The sequence below is a fragment of the Parus major genome, chromosome 3 (genome assembly GCF_001522545.3).
Source record: "Parus major isolate Abel chromosome 3, Parus_major1.1, whole genome shotgun sequence".
NCBI classification, from domain to species: domain Eukaryota; kingdom Metazoa; phylum Chordata; class Aves; order Passeriformes; family Paridae; genus Parus; species Parus major.
In genome coordinates, this window is record NC_031770.1 from 47,055,630 (window position 1) to 47,080,896 (window position 25,267).

General features: G+C 39.4%; 1 protein-coding gene across 4 annotated transcripts in view; it reads right to left on the reverse strand.

The window, feature by feature from the left end:
- LOC107201978 (SAM and SH3 domain-containing protein 1) overlaps positions 1-25,267 on the reverse strand; it is a 533,641-nt gene that overhangs the window by 76,545 nt on the left and 431,829 nt on the right. For all 4 annotated transcript variants that reach the window (XM_019006071.2, XM_015622095.3, XM_019006070.2 and 1 more), the window contains exon 2: positions 21,764-21,892. In XM_019006071.2, the coding sequence (XP_018861616.1) occupies positions 21,764-21,892 (129 nt within the window). The remainder of the gene's footprint in view (positions 1-21,763; positions 21,893-25,267) is intronic.

Sequence of the window (25,267 nt, forward strand, 5' to 3'; positions counted from 1 at the left end):
TTCTTTTGAAATTTTCATTGTTTCAGATCCAGTTCTAACACAAACTTCTCCTCAACAATACTGTCTCTTATTCAAGGTTATGTGCAGTCTGTGAATAAGTGCATGCCAATGGATACAGAATGAGTTATCAATTACACAAGGTTTTGTTAAAAAACAAGTGAAATAAAAATAGTAGATTAGTAAATGTAGCTGAAACTACAGAACAATATCCCATCTGCTACAATAGACTTTCACATACAGCAACAGGTCCCTCTAATCTAATAGGAATTATATTAACTGTTTTGTAACGTGCTCAGCATGGTACTCACGTCTATAAAAAAATGGGTTTATGCACTTCCACCAACTTTCAAAGCAGAAAGAGACACACTGAAGTCCATCAGCATCAATTTTTATTCCCTGTCTCATCTGCTCTTCATTTCACTTACTCCATGATAATTCTTACATATATATACTTTTAATATAATATTTAAGAGAAATTGAGGGATTAGAACAACAAAGTATTTAAGCACATGCCTGGCAACAGTACTAGTGTGTTTAAACCTTGGCATGTTTTTGCATGCTTTACTGCATTAAGTCCTGATCACACAGGACAGTGAGCGCAGTAAGACGTGTTAGGAAATAATACAGGATACCTTCATTTTTCATTGCACAGGATTGCAGTTCCTGTTGAAACTGCAGGTTTTATTTCACAGCACATAAGCTGAAGTTTCTATACAACTACCTAAGCCTTTAGAGGACAGACATATATTTTAAATTTTGGAAAAAGAATAAATCCCTTGCTGTCTCAGCATATCCAGAGGCCACTCTTTACCAGTGCATCACATCACAAAATGAAAGACAAGAGGGTGGAAATTGGTTGGTGCAAAGAAAGAATGGGGGATGCAGCAATGATAGGCAGATTAGCTTAAGACTGTATCATAATTCAACATTACTCATAAATTCATGGAAATCCTAACACCCAGGATCACTTATTATTATATTATTAATATTATATTATTATTAAGGATTCATCTTATGCACTGAAATTCCACGAGGGCTTCTATGACTGCAAAAGTGTATTTAACAGAATTCCTTAGATATCAAAAATCTACTGATAGTCTGCACTTTTGAAAGCAAACTCCAAATCTTAATGAAATTGTAAGGCCAAATTCTGATTGATTTCTGATTTGAAGCAATGCTTCTTTCTTGTGTTTCCCTGTCCTTGAAAAGTACTCATTTCTAGCTTCTTGAAAATAATCCATGGTAAAAGGATATACTATAACAGAGCCTGTTTTCATATCACATGTGGCTTATTATGACTTTTAAAATGCCAAAACTTAGGCTTAAATAAGGTGATAGAATTGATTTACAATGATCTTTATCTTTAAACTTTTAAACAGTAATTAATTTGCCTCCCAGCTTGAATCAGACACTATTAATTACTCAATTGAAGTTATTAATTGAATTATTAACTCTATTATTAACCTTTCATATTAACACTTTTGTTTCCTCACTCCTTTGGTATCCTTCAGATCTAATTAAGCACCAACTCTTTACAGCACAACACCTCCTAGTGAATGGATTCTCAGCTCTTCTGTATCTGCCCCCTTGACAAGGCCTTGAAATGCCTACAAGGATTCAAAATGCTGCTGCTGTTGTTTTGGTACTAAAATGTGAGGTTATCTCAGTAGATCACGCTCACTCCAATCCCTTTGCTGGCTATGCAAGATATCTGCTGTAAAAAGTGCTCTTCATGGTCTCTGCCTGTTTGCCACTAAATTAATCTGTTTTCTTTGCACGGCCTTGGCTTCTCTAGCACTGGCAAACACTTGTCTTTTACACCATTCCTTTCTATCACTTCAAGTCTCAGTGTTAGAGGACAAAAAAGACATTTTGAAGTTTACTGCAAAATAGAAATATATGAGATGATCAGAATGAAAAAATGAATTAACTATTTGCTTTACTACCTTGAAAATCAGTTTCTTGGTAGCTCTAAATATGATTGTAATCATTATTTTCCACAAAAATAATGAAATATTTGGCTAGCACTCCTTGTTAAAAATAGGATGAGTTACAAAAAGACCACTACAGTTTTAGGGCCTGGCATGCAAGGTTAATTTGAGCCCATTTCTCTTTCCAGCTGTTTCTCCTGTCTCGCCATTTCCAGGTATACAACAAAGTGATAAATTTTGATGTTCTCCACATTATGAAAAGAGAAAGTAAAAGTCTTCAGAGAGGAAAAAAATTTCCTCCTTCTTCTGCATAGTTTGCCCTTTGCACTGCCTCAAGTGAAATATTTGCCTTTTAGAGCTGTTTAACTAAACACTGTCCTTGTCTCTGTAGGACCTGTTCCAAATGGGTACGAGAAAAACTAATCCCAAACCTGCTCAGTCTTGAGACTCTACCTCCCAGCAGGACAACCACTGGGTTCACACCTGTCACACTGCTTTGAACTCTCTCACTGGTACTGCTGAAGAGTGATCAGCACCTGAGCAGTAAAAATTGGGAAAAGTATGGTGTGATGGCCAGAAGAGAACAAGGCACAAAGCCCAAACACAAAGGAGATTGCTTCAGAAGATGGTGTTCCTTGAGAGGAAACAGCTGGAGACAAAAATCAGCAGCAGTGCAGTGCTGATGCATCCAAATTATACTTGACATTACTCAGATTGCTGTGGTCCTCCAGTACACAGCAAGGCTTTTCCTACTTCTTGCAATAAACTAGTTCAGCACAGTGCTGAGTGACTCTGAGTTCAGCCAGCAAAGCCATAAAGAAAAAGAGTTCTCTCTGCTATTTTCATGTGCTCTGGCTGCAAACAGTCTGAACAAGATCCTCCAGGATTTAGGAGCCTGAATGATCCAGAGTATGGCATCACAGAAAGTAAAATGAAGCTATTACTTGTGCCTTTTCAGCCTTGAATTATCAAAAACATTCATAACATGCCTCCTACAGTGCCCAAAGAAAAGAATGAGAATTATCTCTTAAAAGATATAAAAAGAGTCCTCCTGGGGTATGAACCTAAGTAAAAAGCTCAAGCCCATCATAAACACAACACAGAAAGAGCAGTGTTTTACCTGTCCCTTTCTATGAATGGCACTCCCAAAACAGCAATAAGGACATCTAAATAATAAAAATATTTAGTCCTTCTTCTAGTTCTGCTATCGGTTTTCTGTGTTATTTCAGGAAGTTACTTAAATCCTATGTGTATCAATATATTTGCCTGAAAACGAGAATTCTTACCTACTGTACTTCACAGCTTTGTCAAAGCTGCTGACACACCTCAGAAAAGACATACAGATGTGTAAGTAACTGGAATCACAGCGTACATCTCCTTTCCTTGGTGTCCTGGATTTGCAGGAGAGGAGAGGATTCTGCTACAGCAAACACTTCCTTGCCAAAACCAACCTTGAAAGCCATTGGTGAGATGATCACTGAGAAAGTAACCACTAAACATTCTATGACTGTCTCCCACTCAGTGTCACACAAACCTCTCTCCATACTCTTAAAGGAATGAGTACCAGGTGTTTCTGCCTGCATATTTTCATTAGACAGACTAGATTTTAATTAGACCTGGTCACTTAAGGCAGGGGTAGCTATCTCTAGTGGTCTGAGAAAGCAGAAAGGGACAACACAGACAGAAAGGAGCTATTTTGCAACCAGTCTTTATGAAAGCACAGCTGGCAAAAGCCCCAGCAAATAGATAAAGTCATGTTGAGTAGGTTAAATAGTTCACCCTGCCTTAAGTAATTGCATGGCTACTCTCAGGTCCTCGATTTTTGCAGTAAATAACCATTTTGAAAAAATAAATGGGGGAAAACAAGAGTAGAGACAACTGGTTTTTTAATAGCATTCTAAGTCCCTGAAAATTCACTTTTCTCAATTTGCCCTGCTTCATTAAAAGAGTGTTGGCCAAACTGAGATAACATCTCTTACTGTTACAACTTTTAATCTATGCAGCAATTCATTATTTGCTTTTTCTCAGCTCTGGCTGTGTTCTGGATGCACACTCATGAGCAGCCCTGTAGACTTCATGGACTGTAACTATACTTCAAATACACAAAAAACCTCAACTGAATTATCTAACTTAATTTTCATCCTCAAGCTTCCTGTGTTTTGAAAGAAAACATTTAGTAATTGTGCTCTGAAAGCATACTTTGAGGAGAATGTGTCAGCAGTTAGCACTGTGCCCCTAATTAAACCAATATATTTATGGTCTCCATAAATTCCCTCTGAAGCTATAATGTAATGTTTCTATATGTCAATTTCCTGGTATACACAAATGTTTTCAAATTATCAGCACTGCCTTGCTGACTGCTTAAGATAAGGCCCTCATGTAGCAACGCAAAGGAGACTTAGGATCTGTCACTCATTAATGAGAAATGGGAACCATTCACAGAGAGCTTTCTGCTCCTCCAGAAAAATATCTCCTGACTGCATAAAAATGTCACCTTTTGTATATTAATTAAAGGTAAAGCATCATGAATACACATTTCCTTTCCTTCTTCTGACTTAGCATCTCTTAAACAGCATGTGCTTAATTTTTGCTGCAACTCCTTCAAATGCTAATTTAGGTTCCTTTGGTTAAAGTACGTATGAATGAATGTCCTGAAATTTTCATCAAGTTCAGAGAAGGAACATTGCTACAATTCAACACTTGCAAGCTTAATTTATTTTCTTGCAATTTTTAGAAAATTTGTCTTGGTAAATGAGAATCCAGGAGTGGGCCACAGCAAACTGTCAAGAAAATGGGGAAACCAAAAGCAGCAGAACATCCTGTATGCCAAACACAAGGAACAACACTTGCTGTGTTATTTTTCAGTGTCACTGAAGAAACATCATTTGTCATTAGTCTAATCCAGTCAATTCCACTTTTTCATCACAGGCTTGTTCCATACCCAGTCAAGAAAATGAACTTTGTCAGTAGATGCTATATCAAAGCCAAATACAAATTACTTAACATATGAATACTTCTGCTAAACTATCTGTAAAATGGATATTTTAGCATTCAATGCAGAGATGCAAATCACATGTAACAATATCAGTCTGCCTACACAGCAACACCACAGTACCAAAACAAAACTCCTATAAAATCTGTCCTCTTCAGATCAGTCATAAACCATAAAGTGTTTCAGAAAGAGACATCGTGATGACAAAGGACAGAAGGTATGTTACATGACATGTCCTTACACTTCTAAAATGATTTTTACAGACAAATCAAATGAGCACAGCAGAAAACTGCCTTCCTGCATGGTTTTAAACTTTTAATGGAGAACAGTATTTTCCAGAGGACAGGAAGGGGGACGTTGGTGGGGAAATATGAAACTAATTTCAGCAGGAGTTTATGAATAGGGTATTCTTTCATATTTTTGAAAAAAAGATCATAAAATAGTCTTGAACTAAGAAATTAGCAGACAATATATTAAAAATTATATTAAATATACAAAATCACACGTAATAGAAATTTATATGTATTTATGTATAAAAGTAATTACATGAAAACTGTATTAAAACCAATAGAGTTTTCCCCATCATAAGATATGTTCAGGATATTTCTTCTGAAACAATAAAAAATAAGTCAGGATTCTAAAATGCAGTTCCATAGAACAACAGAATATCTGACAAGGGAAAACAAGCAACACAAATAATTTTGTATCACAAAGGTATTACACAATGTAAATCTGTGCAATAGTTTGTCACTTGATTTCAAAGTCATCAGGCAAAGGAAGAATGCAACTGTGTTTTGTTTACAGACATCTCAGGAAAATTTCAAAGGATACACAAAACAGGAGGTATTAATATTATATAAAATTGGAAAAAAAAAATAACCCACTTAATTTTACAGGTCAGTTCTTTTGAAAGGAAGGTTGGATAACAGTTGTCTTACAGCCCGACTTGATTTCCTAATTTTCAAGCAATAAATAAGGCCTTAAGGGTTCAAGATCAAGTAATTAATTATGAAATTTATGGAAAGCTCTACTATAAAAATCAATAAATAGTGACTAAAGAAGGCATTATGAATAAAACAACTTCATAATACTGTTAACTCGAGAGGATGGCAAAATTTTCTACATAGCAAGTACATGCCAAATCAATCCATGTAATATAATTTGCATTGAACAAACTCTTTAGCATTTTGAACATGACCTCTGTGTTGAGACAGGTAATCTTCCATTTTTGTGCAAGGTCACACATAAATACAGGGTGTTCTCTGGACCCTCCACTGTCATGCTAACAGACCGACCCTCTTCTGCAAATATCCACAGAGGCATATGCTTTTCAGGAGCTGAAAAAAACACCTCTCTCAGTGAAGGTGTAATGGGACTGGGCAATCAAAAACTAATTATTGTCAAAGCTAGTGAAATCTATATGAATACACACATATTGGTTCACACATACATATTAGATCAATAAATATATGCTTGATCTCTGGTGAAAGATTGAATGAGAAAGGTGCAAAGAAGAGATTGTTGCTTGCTTTGGTTTCCAAGGAGCAGAGGGCTGGAAGGTACTGTCATTACCCATTAGAGAGACAAAGATTGTTTTCATTTAAGGCTCCATTCTAAAGAAACAAACATGTCAATCCAATACCACTTCTAGGGAAATAATTGAAAAAGCAGGTTATTCTGGCCTAATGTTTGGGAATCTCTGGGAAGATGCTCAGTAATACGGAAAACTGAAGGGTACTGCATTGAGACAAAATTACACAGACAAAGACATTCAGGGCGGGGAACATCTGGGGCGCTAACAGGTTGGCTAAAAAGGATGCAGGGATTACTGTGAATCATAAGGTAAGCACAAGCCTTAGTGTCACGTTGTTGTGTAAAGAACCACCATTGTATTACAGATATTATGAATGCAAAAATAGTTTGCCTAGGGAGACAGTGGAATTAACATGCTGGGACAGTTTAAAGACAGATCAACATCTGTTAAGCATGATAAGGACAGCTGAATCTATCTTGGGGCAAAGGAGGCATCAGGTGATTTCTCAGAATTATAAAACAAAGCCAAGGTAAATTCCATGAAATATAACAGCACCTATAACAGGTTTGGTAACACACCAATAACAAACATATTCTGATATTGTTGTATTTGTGTTTCACTTCTGGTTTATACATTTCACACATAACTACAAAGAGAATTTCCACTCCTCCTTTTGCAATAACTGAAAATTTTATCTCAGGGCAGGTTCTGCAAACTTAATCTGGTGTAGCTGAGATGCAGACTGCTTATGGTGATGACTAATCCAAAGCTGTAAGCAGAGAAGTTTAATAAACAACTTCACTTCTCATTTATTCTGTGTTTCAGGGGGACATTTTACATGTGCACTACCCTCAACTCACTAGTCTTCAAGGGACTGCATTTTCATAGATTTCTGATCTTTTCTATCCTTTCTATTGCTACTCTGCAAAAGTAGCATAGCTGGTTGCACAAAATCACTGCTCTCCAAGAGCTAAAAACATCCAAACCAGGGAGACAAACACAAGAAAGGATAAGGACTACAGAAGGATGGAAAAAGAGTAGGGTGTAGGAGGCGCTCAAGGAAAATAAAATGAAGCATGTGGGACAAAGTGAACGAAGAAAGGGTGCTGGAAGGATTTTTACTCCAAGTACTGAAGAGAGAAAAATTTGTGAAGCTTTGAAAAGATGCATGGGTAGAGTAAAGGAGGAAGGGAGGAAGGCACAGGCTGAGCTACTAAGGAATGGGATGAAGAGGGAAGATGACAGCGACTGGTGGCAAGAACAGCCTAGAGAACAAGCATGGTGTCATGGAAGCAGAGTCAGTAGAGATAAAACATAGAGTCCTCTGTGACTTCTTGTCTCCTGTAACAAGGCAGTACAGAGGCAATATCTGAGCTCTCACTGAGGACTAGAAATGATTAGTCTAGAACAATGCAGCTTCCTCAGATATTTTATCCTCTATCTGCTCTGGATAAGAGGCTGGTGATCAAAGCCTTTCATGTGCCACTGAGCTGCTCTGACACAGTGGTGGACATAAAAATCTCATGCTCAAACCCAGAGATAAGTAATCCATAACATTCCCCACTGCAAAATCTCTTGCCACACAACATAACCGCATCTGTGTTAATCTGAAGCTGCTGGTAAGAGAAAGGGCACAAAGATTAGTACACTTCTGTTTCAAGAAACATCTGTCTTTTGTGCAACCCCTTTCTGCATGCTTATAAATTCTTGCTCAAAAGAATTTACCATATTCTGAAAGTAATGAACCAGGATAGGAAACAGATCTTGCTCAGCTGTCCAGTCCTGAGATGAGCAACAGCAGGTAAGACCAGGATAAGCAGTGTGATTCGTTCCAAGTAAAGTTACTTTTCTTAGTATGAAGCATAAAATGACTTTTTGTACTATTTTGCACTCTTACTATAGATACTGAACTCTGCCATGGGCAGAGACATGGACAATCAACAGGTTCCTTAAAAACTTCCAATAGGCCACTCTTAATAAAAGGAGCTATTAAAATTACATTAAATAGTTGTGACTTGTGCTTGTTCACAAGTCGTCTTCATTTTGTTTTTATTCCACTGTTCAGACAGCTTAAAGAGCAATTTATGTAAGACACCCTTTTAGATTTCCAAATCTCTTTTCGTGTTTCTATTAGTGTGAAGTGAAAAAAATGTGCAATTTCCCTCCAGTTAAAAAGGTGAGACAAAACACAGCTCATTTTGTGTCATTCCACTTTGGGTGGGTTTGGGCTAGGAATAATCTATGTGCTATGAGGTCAGCATTTCTGTGTTATAAATGTTACATTAGTAATGTATTACCATGATAGGATATGCATTTATATGGAAAAGGAAATATATAAACACTGCCACCAAATTTTTAGGATTTACTCATTGACAAAATATCTCTCCCTGCAAATAAATGAAGTTGCTAACTTTCAAGATGTTCCTGAGGTAAGAGATCAATTACAAGGAATTGCATCAGCAGTAGGAACTAGAATGGCACTGTCTAATATATAAGGTTAAATTCAGATTTTTCTTTTTTTAAGAAGGAAATTGTTAGGCCTCAGCTTATGGCAAACTTGTGATCTCATACAGAAAATATTCCTGTTTTCAAGACTAATAGAGGGTGAAAAGGACTGTGGTCATAAAATGATAAGGGGAAATAGGAGTAACAAAATATACAGAAAACCATGTCCCAGAGACCATGAAAAAGATGCAATAACACTAGCTTTTTAAGACAGTCCCTAAGCATATAGGTAGAGATTTGAAAAGTGCTGTGATAATCTCTAAAGAAAGCTTTCATACTTGAAGATCTGCAACTGTGAAACCAGAAATATACTTTCAAAGGAATCATCTCACAGTATGTCAATGATAATGAATTATAAAACATTCTTTAGTGCTAGGAGGACCTCAAAATTCAGCAGAGAAGAATTAAAAAAGCTCTTTGTGTGAAAGGCTGAAAGGAAACAACAGGTAATCTGCTAGAAACCCAATGGTGATGTCTTGCCCTAGCTATATCCCTTTTAGTGTCAACAAAGGCCACTATAGAATAATGCTTGCTTTAGAATCTAAGTAGTTTCAATCAGAAGAAACTCAATGGATCACTAAGAAGAGAAAATCAATTGTGCTTGCACTATTTAGGGAAAACAATAATATTTCCTGTTGCATGTAGCATGGATATAGAGGAAAATACAGATTGTTTCCCACCATACTTGGCTATGCTTCCCCTGAAAGTGGCTTTTGGCAAAATGCCCATCTCCTTCAACTTCATGGCAGACCTCAGATGTTCTATATCACTCACTCAGATAAAATATCTTCCTGCTTTCTCCATTTGCTGACCAAACTATGGTCAGGACGGTATTTCTATTTTTGTGATTTTAAAAAGCAGAAGAAATGCATTTAGGATGCAAACCCTAGGGATACTCATGCCCTTCCACTGCTCCAAATGAAGCTGTAATACAGAAGATACCTTCTGTATTCTTAAGTTTTTCACTGAACTTCTGCAGTTTATTCGTAAACATTAATGGTTTTATTTCCTTCTGTCATTTTGTGAAGCTGGACTAAGAGAGGGCTAACTTTAATTTCATTCTTTTGCTCCTAGGAGTTTCCAGGTGCATAAAACACACTAAGAAAAGACTGTTCAGAAAATAAAAAACTGTTCAACCTTTTCATGACCTTCTTTTTCAATTCTTTCATTTCTCTTTTCTCATTAGTTTCATCTTGGAGCTTGCAAAGTTCCAGAACAACCTATTGTAGTGGCAGTCAGAACCTTGACTGTGGCTCACCTGCAGTACATATAGTGAGAAGGTCAAAACTGCTATTCAAAATCTCCTCCTTTGACCTTGTACCTTACCAAATCAAGCCTCCATTATGGCCAGTGACCATGACAGATTCACAGAAAAAGAGTGCACTAGTGAGTGAAGACATTTCTGGCAAGACGTGGCAACCATTCTAGCTCTAACTCTTAACACGTTTTTGCGCCTTAAAATGACCAGTTGTGCTACGTTACTGTGGTTTCTTTCATTATTACTTACCATAAATTATGTTGCACCATTACAATATTCTGGTGCATGCAGACAGATCAGGGCTCACATAATCACAAACTGCGGCACTTCACCTTTTTCAGCCACAGGAGTGCATCACCTGTTTTTCTTTACTCCAGCTTAGCTTTCTAGTGACCTACTCACCCAACTTCTAACATTTCACTCCTTATCCTTGTAAGCAAGCAATGACCAAACCTCCTCCTTCCCTCTTCTTCCACCTGACAAATGCAGTAAGAGGTCCCAGGCTCCTGGGGCACCCCCTCCTGATGTTCTCAGACTCCTTACCCTACACTTTTTGTCCCGAAGTTGAGGCTTCTTTCTTAAGCACATATTACCTTCTGTGTCTCAAAAAACCCATAATCCAAACAAAACTTACAAGAGTAGAAAAACTTAGCAGGAAGCTCTGAAAAAGGCAAGTCCAACTGGCAATTTGCATTCACCTTTCTTTCCTCCTAATGTCCTTTCCTATGTTCAGACCTAAATTTCAACTGAAAAAAAAAAAAATTGATGTCTACTTAGCTTCTGTAGAAAGTGTTTACCTTAGCCAAAATGTATAACACTGAAAAGAATGTATATAATTTGTTTATCTACATGTTTTTAACAACATGTGTTCCATGTCTAAATACGCCCTGTCATTCAGTCATGGAAAGCTTTATGAGATACTTAATATTTCCTTGTTACCACATACAAGAGCTGATGCAATTCTTGGTGTTATTCCATTCCCACTCTTTAAAGAAAATTTGAAGAACATTAACATTTCTTAGCAAATTAAGACGATGGCTACAAAACATCTGTATGTATTTAAGGAGAAAAGGTGTGGGTTTACAGGTACCACCTGCAATTCATTAGCTGCAAAAAACTAATCCACTAAGGCTAAACAGAGCTCAGTTTGAAGGAGTAAAACCAAAAGAAATTACCAAGTCCTTCACAATGCTCATCCAGCCTAGCATTATGCTAGTCTGACTGTTAACTTGAGAGGCTACTCAAAGAAAAAGAGATCAAGGGAGATAATTTTTCTGCTGCTGTCTAGCCTACAAACAAAACATTATCCAAACTAATTATGGAGTAAAAAACAGCAATCAAGGAAAATAAATTTGAATTTTGCTAGAGGGTCGGCAGCTTTTTAGTTCCTTTTTAGAGTATAATTCTGATGTGAAGTAACCAAAATAATTAAAAATATATAATTATATTATTACTTATTTTATATATAAATGTATAATATTAAAATTAAAAAAACTTTGGGCTAGGAGTCACATTCCTACTCCATTTCTGCCTAACCATATTTAAAATATTTGAATTTTTTAACCTTTTTTTAGCAAGTGAAAAAGAAAAGAATCACTAACTTTGTGAAGATGCCTACCTGGGAGATGTTGCTATTCCCATTGCCTCACCAGGAACTGTTTACATATGCGAACAGGGCTGATCAACAGATAAGGTTAAGACAGAATATTAAATTGCAGAGCACTGTTCTTCAAGATGAGAGATAAGAGTTCAAGTTTCCTCAGGCAGAGGGAAAAACCAAACTTCGGTTTTCTACAGCAGTGGATCAAACCACCACCTCCTACTGCTTTGCACACCATGCCCTTCATATCTCACGCTTTCCCACAGGTGTTCAAGATGAAATATCTCATTTGGGGTTTAACAAGAGCATTTTTTTCAGTCATCACCAACTGACATTATGCCAGTGAAATTAACACGTTGAAGAGTCTCTTCCACAGCACCTCTGTATTTCTATTATCCCTGCCATATGCCACACAATTATTTCAAGTAGAGGCCGGATGGTAGGAAGGAGAGATGGCTGGCAGCCAGCTACTGACCAAGAGAGCCAGACTCTTCATCAGACCTCCACATTCCAGCCACAAAGGGAAGTTGCTAAATCAGGAATACTGTGAGAGTCTGGCACAATTTTGAAGTACATATGAATTTTGTGTTTTTGAAGTGTGGTCTAATGGACTGGATTTGAGGCTTGAGCTGCAGGTCACCCACGGTGTCTGTCACCCACTGACCGTGCACTCCAGAACAGCTTCGCCAGACAGGATTTGTTTACAGCTACACTGGGGTACACCAGTGTGTATTATTAAGTTGTTCTGAATCTACTGTAAATTTCAGGTTACTCTGTTGCGAATTTAGCTACAGTGAATTAGGAATTACATAGGTAAATCTTCATCAGCAGCTGAATCTCAGGAAGGCGAGGCCGAAATAGGGATAAGATACTAAAATTACCAGCTTCAAAGGATGCAACAAAGGCTAATTAACGTTTTTAAAGGGTTTTGAGGGTGGAAAGTGCTACACAAAGGAGAAATTAAACTATTTGGTGAGCTTCTGTGTAGGCTAGCAACTGAAGGCTGCAATTATGTAGCTTTCAACAATTAACCACATGAACAAAACAAAGCTACTCTGATGACTGACTTCCTTTTTATTTCTCATTTGTGTGACTTTCAGCACTTGGCACATGCTTCAAAACTTTACAATCTCTCTCTTTTGTCAAAATGGACTTCAACTCCAGCTTAATCTTTGCTGGACTACCATGACCCTGAGATCAGCTCAGTTGGTTAAAGCCTGGTGCCAAAAAAAATTAAATCCGCCACGGCTGTGGGATCAATCCCTGTATGGGCTGTTCACTTCAGAGCTGGACTTGATGATCCTTGTGGATCTCTTCCAACTCAGAAGACTCTCATTCTGTGATCTGTGGACACACCAAGACAGAAAGCCTGTCAGAAGCCTGAACTCTGTGCCCCTGGGAAGGGGAGATGGACTTCTTTCAAATACTGTTTATCAGCCTATTTTGTCTTAAAGAAAGCTCACAAATTCTGATTTTTCATTTGCTACCTTTTAGATCTTCTAATTTATCTGGATGTCTTGTGAATAAAGCCTTATATGATGAAAAGCTTGTCTATTTTTCCACATCTATAACCACCGATTCATTATGATGCTATTTCTACCTTCTTTACAGCCTTAAGTGCACCCGGGTACCCAATTCTACTGCCACTGGTTTCACATGAATTGTAAACCAAACAATTGTAACTGTGGATTTATCACGAACTTCAACAGCAACAGGCAAAAGACACTGACATAAACAAAAAAATTACCAGTATGTGTTTCATAGTGATCTTATGAATTCCAAATTTTGCTAATCATTTCAAGTCTTTCTTCTTTAATTAGTTTCTAATCCATGACTGATTTTATTCATCATGCCCACAAGCATTGCAAGAAATTAATCCCTCTGATAAGGAACTGAAATGGAATCCTTTTGAATATATTACCCGTTCATTTTCATACATATGTTTTTACAGGATTATTGCCTTTCCCAATTCTATTTGCTTGAACAACCAAAAAAGCCTTAGAATCAGGGAAAATCTGGATGTTGTAATCCCAGATTACTTTGTTCCCTTATGTAAAATAAATCTGCAATCTAAACCATTGGGGAAAACCTAAAAGTATAAATCAAGAGGGATATGACATATGGGAGTCAGGAAGAGGGATTTCCAGCTGATAGCCATTCCTTTTCATTATTTTGTAGAAAAAGATTGTGACCAAAGAAATTACATCTCTTCAAACTGCTTGAGTTCTCCTTCAAAAACAAAATTCACAGAGCATCTTGTTTGAAATGGAGCATTTCTCTGTGCGCTTCAGGCAGCACTGCTGAAACAGGAAACCTACACAACACTGAGAGAAGATAAAGCATGGAAAGATCAAAGGAGAGTAGCTGTGAAGCATCAGAACCTACATCATGAAGAACAGAGGCCAGGCCAGCAGAAGAGAAAAAAAAGTAATCAGTCCCTTTGAATTCACAGATGGGAGGCCTGCATTCCTCTAGGCATCTTCGTTGGATGAGTGTCCTTCTGCTGTGGAGAAACAGCCATTCCAAAGCACATCCAGATGTGCACCAATAATCACAATGTGTTTCTCACTCTCCTCATAACAAGCTCTTGATTTATTATTGATTAGGACCTGTTTGTTTTCCCTAATGACCGGCAAGGCTGTTACGATTCTTAAAAGGGAGATTTTTCAACTACCCTCACGACATCTATCTTGAGCAATATCCTTACTGTTCCTTGAGGACACACGGTAGTGTTTCCCTACTTGGGGACTTAGAAGTAGCACAAGCAAGAGCTACAATTAGTTGGCACTTGAAGTTGCTGCCAGCTGTCCTCAACACACACAGATGGACTGGTGAGAGTGGCTGGAGCACCACAGAATTGAGAACACAGAGAGGCTGCCTGGGGAGTCAAGCTGACTCTATGCAAAGACAAAGAGGAGTAATCTTAATAGAAGACATGACATCTTTTAGGTTCATTCCTCTGTTGGTTTAGCTGCTATCACATTACTGAAGTCTGACACTTTTCTAACACAGCCAATACACATTGCTGTCCTTCCCAGAGTAATGCCACTTCAGCTGGGTATCTTGGAAATCTAGTAATATCTGAATGGCAAGTTGGGCTGCACATCACAGAAACTGCTCACCACAGAGTTTGGGTGGGTTTGAGTTGATTTTGTTTGTTAGTTTTGGTTTTTTTGGTTGTTTTGGGGTTTTTTTTCTCCCTCAGAGATGCACCTTCTTAAATGAAAATTTAACCTACTCTCTCTTTTTAAACAATTTGAATGATTTCAAATTACCAGCATGATGCTGTACATTTCCAGTTTTGCTGTCACTTTTAAATTCTAAGGGAAGAAAGGAAAAAAAAAATACACAAAGGGAGCTAAAGTTAGTCAATCAATTACCCCTTCCGTCTAGTCCTCAGGCTGCAATGAGATTAAATCACAGAGTTAATACAAATCTAGTCTGTCAGTTCCACCAGATCTGTGCTGTTTCTAGGATAAAAGAAGAGCACAGTAAGAATATATTCAACTGATCTAAGGTTCAAAGTAAAATTCCTGCTGTATGTAAAGGGGCAAGAAAACTATTACCAATGATGTTAGAAGATTAAGAATACCTAGAAAAACACTTATAAAGCTAAAGAGAATTTCTCCCCTCCACAATTATCAGTCAGACTGCCAGAAGTCTGACAGATGTTATCTTTTCTATTTATAACATAAATATTATTTTGTTTATAACAGTATTACCAGTTGAGAAAAAAACAAACAAAAAACAATTACCTTTGATAACCTACTTTTCCTGTAACACTGACATTATCAAAAATACTTCAGAAGACCAGGAGTGTTAAATAGAAGATCCTACTCCAAAAAACAAGGATCTTCCAAAAGTATGAAAGGAAGATAAGGTTACCCAAACCATCACAGCTGCAAAGTCCACTGAGTCTCCAGTCTATAATTGAACAGATTTTGCTTAAGGGATTATTCATAAATGGCCTTCCAACAAAAACAGTGGTGAGACTGCAGGAGATCATTAGCTTGCAGAAAGTGGAGAGGTTTTTACTTACTCTGCTAGTATTAAGTGAACTAAGAACTGTTTAAGAATGGTATTCACTTTGCTGCATAGAGAACAAGCCTTGCTTTGTTTTCATGTTTAATGCTAGCTCTATATTTAAATGCCTTTGCTGCCTTGGTCTGTGATATCAGACACTAAAAATAGACTGTCTGTTCCAGAATTTCTATTGTGTCTACCTTTGAAAAGCTCAATTAATGATAAAAATGTCACTATGAATTTAACTTATGAAGATAACCGAAATACTGAGAGACTGAGACTGCACACACAGTAAATCTCCATTAAATATTTTCTATGTGAATCTACTTTATGTGCCTCATACTCAGGCTAAATCCCCCCTACTTCAATCTGCACTGAGGAAAAAATCCCCAAAATGACACTTGAAAGTCCACCCCTTCTACAGCTACTTTTTCTTCTGCGTGTCTGTCTGCCCCATAAAGTCTGGATACTTTCAAAAAATTAGGAAATCTTATCTCTGTGTTCTCCAGCTCAATTTTTTTTTTTATTTTTTTTTTTTGTGCTGTAGATACCTTTTTAATTAAACTCAGATGTTGTTTATACTTTGGAGGGCCTCTTGCAGCCAGCAAGACAAAACAAAACAGTGGGATCCTATTCCAGTGAGATGCAGAGATGTCCTCTCAGGACAAATAGCAACAGCAGCCAGCACTGAATTTTCACAGCAGAGATGATCATTTCACAGCAGGAATAAGCAGTTTATTCTAGGATCCTGAAATATTAATGTAAGATGTGAAGAATGGTGGACATGACTAGTGTCAGCTACAGACACACTGTGTACAGCACAGGGCACACTCCACAAACACTTTCAGCATCCCAGCTCCAGCTTTGGTGGCTAACTCCCTTGAAGGCTTTTTAAATATACATAAATCACTGACTGCAACTGTTCTGGGTGTTCAGTGTGCTTCAGCAAAGGCTGGCTAGGTTCTCAAACAGCCTGCTGATATTGCCAACCAGCAGTAACATACCAGATAAGTGCACCTCTAAAGAGGAAAAACCATTATTACTCTATCACTCAAACTTCCTCTACTTTTGTTGCTTTTCCTCACCTTTTTCTTGCTGGACATACCATTTATACATGATAACATTACCTAGACAGTCAACTCCATCTGTAATCAAGCAACTGGTTGTCGAGCACCTTTTAAAACCATGCACAGACAAGACTTAGGAAGACTACATGGATGTTGGAAGTAGGATAAGAAACTTATGATGGTTTTATGTTCATTTCTATTTTTCAGCTTTGCCTGTGTACACATGCAAAAAACACGTACAAACACAGGATTTACAAGTTAGTTTTTCCACATACATGCATTGTACTTAACCACAGTGTACAGAGAGAGATTCTGAACATTTCCCCTTCTACACAATGAAACTAATTGCATGAATGTGGGAAAAAAAGTATACTACTATGCCATTTAGCTTTTCAGTGGCATTAATTTTCTAGAATTTGCAAGACAAAAGATGGATGCAACTTCTCAATGCCCCAACTGCAGCTGTCAGAGTCCATCAGAGAACCTCAAGCCATTCTTTGACTCCTACATCACCTACAATACAGACCTCAGCACCAGCAGTTAGCTGGCCGCTGTCAGTGATAGATGAGACAACAGAATGCAGTTTGCTGTTGCACAACTAAGTCAATGCTGTCCTGCCCTGCTGACAGGCAAGGCAAAGCTGCTTTTTTCAGTGAGCCAGGCAGATATGACCCCAGGGACACAAAGGAAGCAGGACATAGAAGAGTTGGTATTGAAACACATTTGAAGATCATCTAGTTCCGAACTCACTGCAATGGGGCTGCTCAAAGCTCCGTCTGACCCGGCTTTGAACGCTTCAAGGGATGGGGCACCCTCAGCTTCCAGTGTCTCATCCCTATCACTACATGCCCTTGTAAAAAGTGCCTCTCCAGCTCTCTTGCAGCCCCCCCTTCCTACTGGAAGGCTGCAGTGAGGTCCCCCTGGAACCTTTTCTTCTCTGGGCTGAATGAACAGTCCTCTCAAATCTTTTCTGTGCTGGGGATCACAGAACTGGATGCAGAGCAGAGTAGAAGGGAAGAATCACCTCCCCTGACCTGCTGGCCACACTCCTTTTGATGCAGTCCAGGATCTGGTTGGCTTTCTGGGCTGTGAGCACACACTGCAAGTCATATCAAGTTCTTCATCCACCAACACCCCTAAGACCTTATCCCCAGGGCTGCTCTTCATTCATTCTCCTCCCAGCCTGTACCTGTGCTCAGAATTGCCCCAGCCCATGTGCTGGACCTTGTACTTGGCCTTTTTGAATTTCATGAGGGTTCACAGGTGCATCTCTCAAGCCTTTCCAGGTCCCTCTGGACGACATCCCTTCCCTCCAGTGTGTTGACTGCTCCACTCAGCTTGGAAGCATCAGCAAACTTGCTGAGGGTGCACTTGATCCCACTCTCCCTGTTACCAGCAAAGATGTTAAACAGCACCAATCCAAATACTGATCCCTAAGGAACTCCATTCATCACTGATCTCCATTTGGATATTGAGTCACTGGAGTGTGGCCATCCACCCAATTCCTTATACATCCGAGTGGTTCATCTGTCTAATTCACGTCTCTCCAATTTAAAGACAAGGATGTCATATGAACAGTTAGAGAATACCATCCTCACAGAGTCACTTCTCTGGCCATAACTGTATTTTAGCAGATGTCCACCTCAATATTACCCGTGATACATTCATTATGGGCCTGAAAATCCACTCAATCTACTCCACCTGCAGTTTTTTCTCAGCCAAAAGCCCACATGGTGTACAGGAATAGGCCAAATGCTAGGAAATGTGGGCAACTCCCATGCTGTTCACAACCATTAATGTCCAAACCCAAGCACATTCCCCATTACAAAAACATAGGCAAAATTCCAAACACAGAAAGCACTTATTGTGTTTAGGGACAACTAACAATCCTTGACAGCATTACCATTTGGAAAAATATTCTATGCTCAGCTCCATCTGCACCCACTGTTTTGTTACGAGATATGCTGCTTTCCCAAACAATTTTACCAAGTGATTTTTTTAAAAATTCAACTTCAGAGCAGGATATCCAGACTGAAATGGCCATGGTCTGATAGGAAAGGCTGGAGAGCTGATTAGAAAGCACAGTATACAATCAAGATATCAACACTTGCACCCAAACAGCTTAAAATTATTTCAAAGGGTACAGAAGCAGCAATAAACAGTTCATATTTCTGTCCTTCCAGTGGACGTGCTACAAAGGGCAATCTGGGCGAGCCGGTGCTAAATACATGTTCCTGCCAAAGCTCTGCCAGCTCAGGCATGTCTTTGTTATTGCACTGCTCCTCCTGACAGGGCCTCTCTGTGCAGGGTTTAGAGGACGCTTTGACTCCTGGGGTGACCTGCTCTTTCACTTTGTTCAGTAAAAGCAGCAACCTAACCTTGGCCTTTTGTGTTTCTGCTAAGTATTATTATGCACTCAATACTGCATTTTCGTATGGATTCAGTAACCGTCACCCCAGCAAACCCCTGAAAATGTGCACTAACACTCAATGTATGTCAGCTCTGCTCTGTTCACTTCACTAAAGAGAGGGAGAAGACCACTGGGGAGGAGAGGAAGAACTGATACACTGCCCACCTCCAGCTCTGGCACAACCCCACTGTTGTGAAGAGAGGGTGTAGATACAGCACTGCCCTCTTCATACCTGCTAGAAGAGCAACACATGGCAGAGCAAGGTCAGACTAGACCAACAGACCAACAATACTGGTGCAGAATAATTTTGGAGCTACATATATTTGCTATCTGGTAGTTTTTTTATTTTATTTTTTTTTTTGTTATCATAGCACATCTGGGATGTGCATTGGGCATTTCCCCCCAGCATCATTTCCCATTCACTATCCCCAAACGTCTGCCAATACACAGCCTTTCCTCAAGGTGTATAGAGAGGAAAAACACCACAAGTGACTCACTCTTTTGTTCATCACACTAAAATCACATTCTGGTCTACACAGCCATTTCCCTCTCCCTGTGTAACTAAGTCAAGCCTATCTGTTTATTGATGAAAGCAAGTTTCAGCTGCAGTCAGCATTGTTTGGGTGCAGTTGTTGGACAAGTAAGCTAATATCTATAGTCTCATATGTTATCAGCAGAATGGCTATCTTATGTCTAGAAACTGTATTATAGGAGTGACAGATGTAGCAAAAATGGAGCACTAATTTAATTTTCAATTGCACTGTCTTCTCTCTGACCTGACAGTTCAAGAAGTCATCCCTGGACCACTAGAGTAAGCAAACTCAGTATCAGAGACACTGAAGTGGAATCTCCAGGCTGTTTTTCACACAGCTATAGCTTCTCTGGAGTAGAATGAATCACTTGATGCTCTGTCTTTGGTTAGCTCACATCTATTTAAACCAGCGTGAAGATCCGCACCTTTGATGTGAGTTAATTAAGCTCACATGGCTTTCTCCAGCCTGGCTTCTGCAGTTTCGGAAGCAAAGGGAGCCAAATTAGGCCCATCTGTCTAAATGGAAGGGGTCCTCTCACGCCATAAGGCACACTCCATATTACCCAGCACAGGAGCTGCCTTCCAAGAGCACCAGGAAAAGGGGTTTCATTGCTGCCAACAGCTACCGAGAACACCGGGCCTGCCAGGCGTGGGTGTTTTCATGAGAACCACAGTTCTGTGCCATCAGCTTCTCTGCACAGAAGCCTCAAGGGTCTGTCTACAAAAGAATTTCCTGCAATAGCCTTTTGTTTAACCCTTGGAACTTCTTGGCAGCAACAGATCTGCAAAAACATTTGCTTTTTTTCTATTTAAAAATAAAGAAGGTACTAACAAACTTCAGTGGAGCAGAAGATCACTCCCTGCCTTCATTCTGCAGCCATTAATTGTGTAACTGAAGTCTGTAGTCTCTACAAACTCTGGAAGCCTCTCAGTTGCTATCCTGGAATCCCAAAAAGAAAGAAAGTAGCCTTAAATAATCCACATCATCAGTTGCAGCTGTTACCAAGGCGATCTCAAGGACTTGTGCCTGTGCCCAGCAAGAAGAGTTGGGAGACTCACCTGTCAGTAAAGAATGCTGCAAGATTATGTACTGGTATCTGTGGGGAGGTTATCAAAAAGGTGTGTGGCATGAGAACAACAGACAACAGGTATAAATTGACATGGGGAGGATCTCACAGAATATTATTTAAAAACAGAAATTTGCTATGAACATAGCAAAGCAGTATTAACAGGTTTCTCAGAGATGGTGCAACATCTGCATTCCTGGAGATCTCCAAACTCAGTCAGACAAAGCCCTGAGCAACCTGGTTTGAATTCCTTGTTGAAACTGCTCTGAACTGGATTAGGGGCCTCCTGAGGTCCCTTCCATCCTGAAATGCCCTGTGATCCTGTATCACCTGCTACACTTTCTATAATACACAAAATAATGGAAAGGGGTTTGCAGAACTGCTTACATTTGGGAGTCTGGAACCAGTATTTGCACCCTGGACTTTTGAGAAGCACCTCTTTAAAGTTTGTCCAGTGCAACTGAAAACCTTCACAATTTCATTGTGCTCACACTGGGAACATCTTGGAGCAAGGAAACAATGCTTTCTTCAGACAGTATCTTGCCTCTGAGAGCTGAGGATTGCAACTAAATGTATGCAAGCATGAAGTACTCTAATTAAAGAAGAAATAAGAAATGCTTATTAATTAATCCAAGGCTTAATGAATCGTAAAAAAAAAACCTAGAAAAAACCTAATCCAGCTAATTCCATGTGTTTAATTGAGTTGGCTGAAACATTTGTGTGTGTGTGAACACAACCACATACTGCTATTTCCCTGGTTAATTCTTCAACCTATAATATTGATTCTTCATCCGGAGCATGAATGGCAATTATTTGTTAATAAAGTCGTAACGTTTCTACATACCAAATCAAGGTCTTGGGAAACCCTCCGCTTGCGCAGCTCTTCCATCCTCTCACACACATCTGTGAAGCAGGTGTTATAGTAGTCTGCATACTGCTGTGCCAGATCATCAATATTTCCCAGTGACCCATCCTACAGGGAAGACAAAGAAAACGGGTTAAGCAGTTTTAAAATTCTAATTTAAAGGTAGCACCACAACAATGAAGGAAATCCCCTCCCTGCAGCACACCCTGCTCAGGTCATCCTCTCCATCTCTACCCAAGAGCACACTAACAGCAAGAACAGCTGGGAACTGCAGTGCAAGAACAGTTCCTCACAATCAGGTGGGACTTTGTTAATTCCTACAGATAGAAAGAAGGCAGGGACAACAATGCACACCAGTGGAACAACACATCCTCAGGCACTATCTGCCTCACTTCCCTCCCATCAGCATATACTTGTACTGCAGCTGGTTCTCCCAAGCAGCAGCAGCTCACTCTTCCAAGAGCAACATTTGCTCACATTTCACTGACCCTACCAAGAGTAGCCCTGCTTTGTAACAATGACTAACTGTCATTAATGACAAATGATTAATGATAAATGACTAAAGTGTATTTCTTCCCAATACACCAAATCGGCCAGACACAAAGACACACTGCCTGTTAGTCTTGTAAGATGTACTGGAGGTAGCAACACACTTTGCTGAGTCCCAAATGTCTGCTTTGCAGGGCAGGATTGCTACATTGCTAATAAAATGTCTATAGCCCAGAAATCTAATTAGAATAGTCTGTTAATTACAGTCCAAATTCATACTTTAAAAATGATGAATGAAGAAAATAAGACCAAAACAATAAAAGGGCCAAATTTTAAGTGTCATGAGAAACCTTCCTAAACATCAGATATGTGTGCTGCACCTGTGAAGTGAGGTGGTGAGCAGGTACAATAGGCACACACCTGAAGATAGGGCCAAAAGATGGGGTGGAGTAATCTTGTGTCCGTATTTGTCAAATTTATGAAAGAGCATGTATGTTGTTACTGTGTGCATTCTTTAGAAGGTAACAATCTGCTCTCTGTGCCTATCCTGAGAGCAGAACAAGAATACATTGCAGACTATTACTTCATTGCTGCTGTTAATAGATGCACACATATAAACATGAAATTATGTCTTGATTATTAAGAAAAAGCTAAGCAATAGAGAAGTAATGTAAAAATAATTATGCTAATAATATACATAAATTGCAAGGTTGAGTTATAGCATTTGAGCTAGGAGGAACTCTTAATTAGAAACCACACCTTACTGAAGCTGTTGTTACTTGGAAATAAGCACATGGTCCCACTCTCAGTGATCTGGACTGTGCTGAAGAGGTAGGTTTGCTCTAATGAAGTATCACTTCCAGAGAATTGGAAAAAACATTCCAGTTTAAATCAAAGAGAAAGCCTATCAAAAGCTACCTTCTACTCTTTTCAAGTGTAATTCTACAGGCAGAACAGTTATCTCCTGAAACTTTTGCAGATTCCCCAGAAATTTTTGCGGAGCTCACATTTCCAAAATTTAGAACAACTTGCATTTTCTCAACATTACTGTGTTCAAAACAATTTGCATGTCACTTGTTGGAGTAGCAGAAGCAAAATAACTACACTAATATATGCCTACACTTTCTCCCCTAACCCCATACTTATGTGGGGTTTTTTTTCTGTAGTTTCTATCTCTCAACCTACCAAAGATCTCACACAAGAGATGGTTCAAGCATTAAAAGATTGGTGTCCTTATACAAATACACTTCTGGTATATTCAGGCTTTCCAGAGCTTTGGACAAACAATTTCCTGCGCTGCTAAGAAAATATATAGTTTATATAGGGAAAAAGCCAGCGTTTGAGAACACAACAGTACTACCCCCTGCCTTTCTACAGGAGTGACAGTGCTACCTGCTCAAAGGGGAAGCCTATGTCTTCTTCAACCCCCTCACCTCCTTGGCATCCATCACTTCCCAACAAGCTGGGGAAGAAACTTGGAGTCTTTGTCTGTACCACAGGTTGTACAAACTTCCCTGTGCCACTGGACACTCCTCCGGTGGCTGAGGCTGTGCTTTCTGGTCCCGCATGCACTATGTGCTGCTTTTGGTGTTTAAACACTCAGTAGGAATAACCAGTGCTGCACTGCTGGGGAAAAGAATGAACACCAAACAGACAAAGCAACCCCAAAACTAAACCTTCATTTGCTCACTTTTGTGGGCAGTAAGAGAACCTGTATGACTTCCTAAGAGACGACATGACATCTGAATCCCAGCCACTCAATCATAACAAACATCCCTCTCTAAGGGTTATCAAAAATTCCCACTTTGGAGTACCTTCCCCAGCCAGAGAGTGTTTATACCTTGATAAGATTTACCAGTAAAGAATACTGAAAGTGGAAATGGACATGATAGAAGAGCAACATGGAGAAGCGTTATTTTAGTAGAACAATATGAAAACTGCCTATCAGTCCATCTCCTCTCACAATTCTGGAAATCATACATTCTATAAAGTTAATCTGGTCCAAAATATGGAAAAATATCATTTTCAAAGGTAATTCAAATGAATTAATGTGAAATTCATTTGAATGAATTCGAGATGACTTTGAAATTGCCTGAAATACTCCAAACCCAAACATATCACACGAACTTCAGCTTAGCTGGAAGCCAGACAGAGCTGAGGATCTCAGCACGCTCCAGTGCTCCTCCCCAAACCTCCTCAGACACGTGGTCCCAGACCATTTGCAGGCTAGCAATGGCACTGCCAGTGGATCAAACACAGCTGAACAAGCGCTCATTTTTCACTTGTGCTGGCGTGCAGTTCACTGTGCTATTTTTAAAGGTAACCTCCACAAGGCTGAAGGCTTCTGAGTGTCCTGAGAACAAAATTAGCTCGATTGCAGCACCCCAATTAAAGGCCGCAGAACGTGGGTGGCCCCACAGCCAGGGAGCACGTGGCTGCAAAGAAAGGCCTATTCACAAGTGACCCAGTCCGCCTGTGCCATCGTGTCCAGAGGAGCAGAGCTGCAGGCATCAGCCTGCCTGACTGACAGCAGAGATTGCTGGCACTGCTCGGCGCTTGCATGAGGGGGACGTGCTGCAAATGAAAAGAAGCTTAATGCCCAGAAAAAGATGAAGGAACAGAAAAAAATCCCACAAGATCTTAGAGACGAGAATAGACAGCTGACACACATACTTGTTACAGCCCTGCCATGTGCTTTTGCTGGGTTACCAGACCGAGGGCAGCTACAGCTTTATGCAGGTGCCATTCCACAAAGGCCACGTGCACCCTCCTCACTAGATGTGGAAAGCTTTGGGAAGTTTGAAGCCCCGTAGCTTCAAAATTAGAACAAAACCACAAACATTTGCATTTGCACCTCAACTTGCCAGAAAGGTGCAGTGGAAACTGCCAACTGAAGGATTTGTGTCTGTGGCCAAGAGTTATTTTTGAGTTTATGCATTCAGGCAATGCAGAGAGCATTGGTTTTGTCAAAAGAAATACAGATACATAAATCAA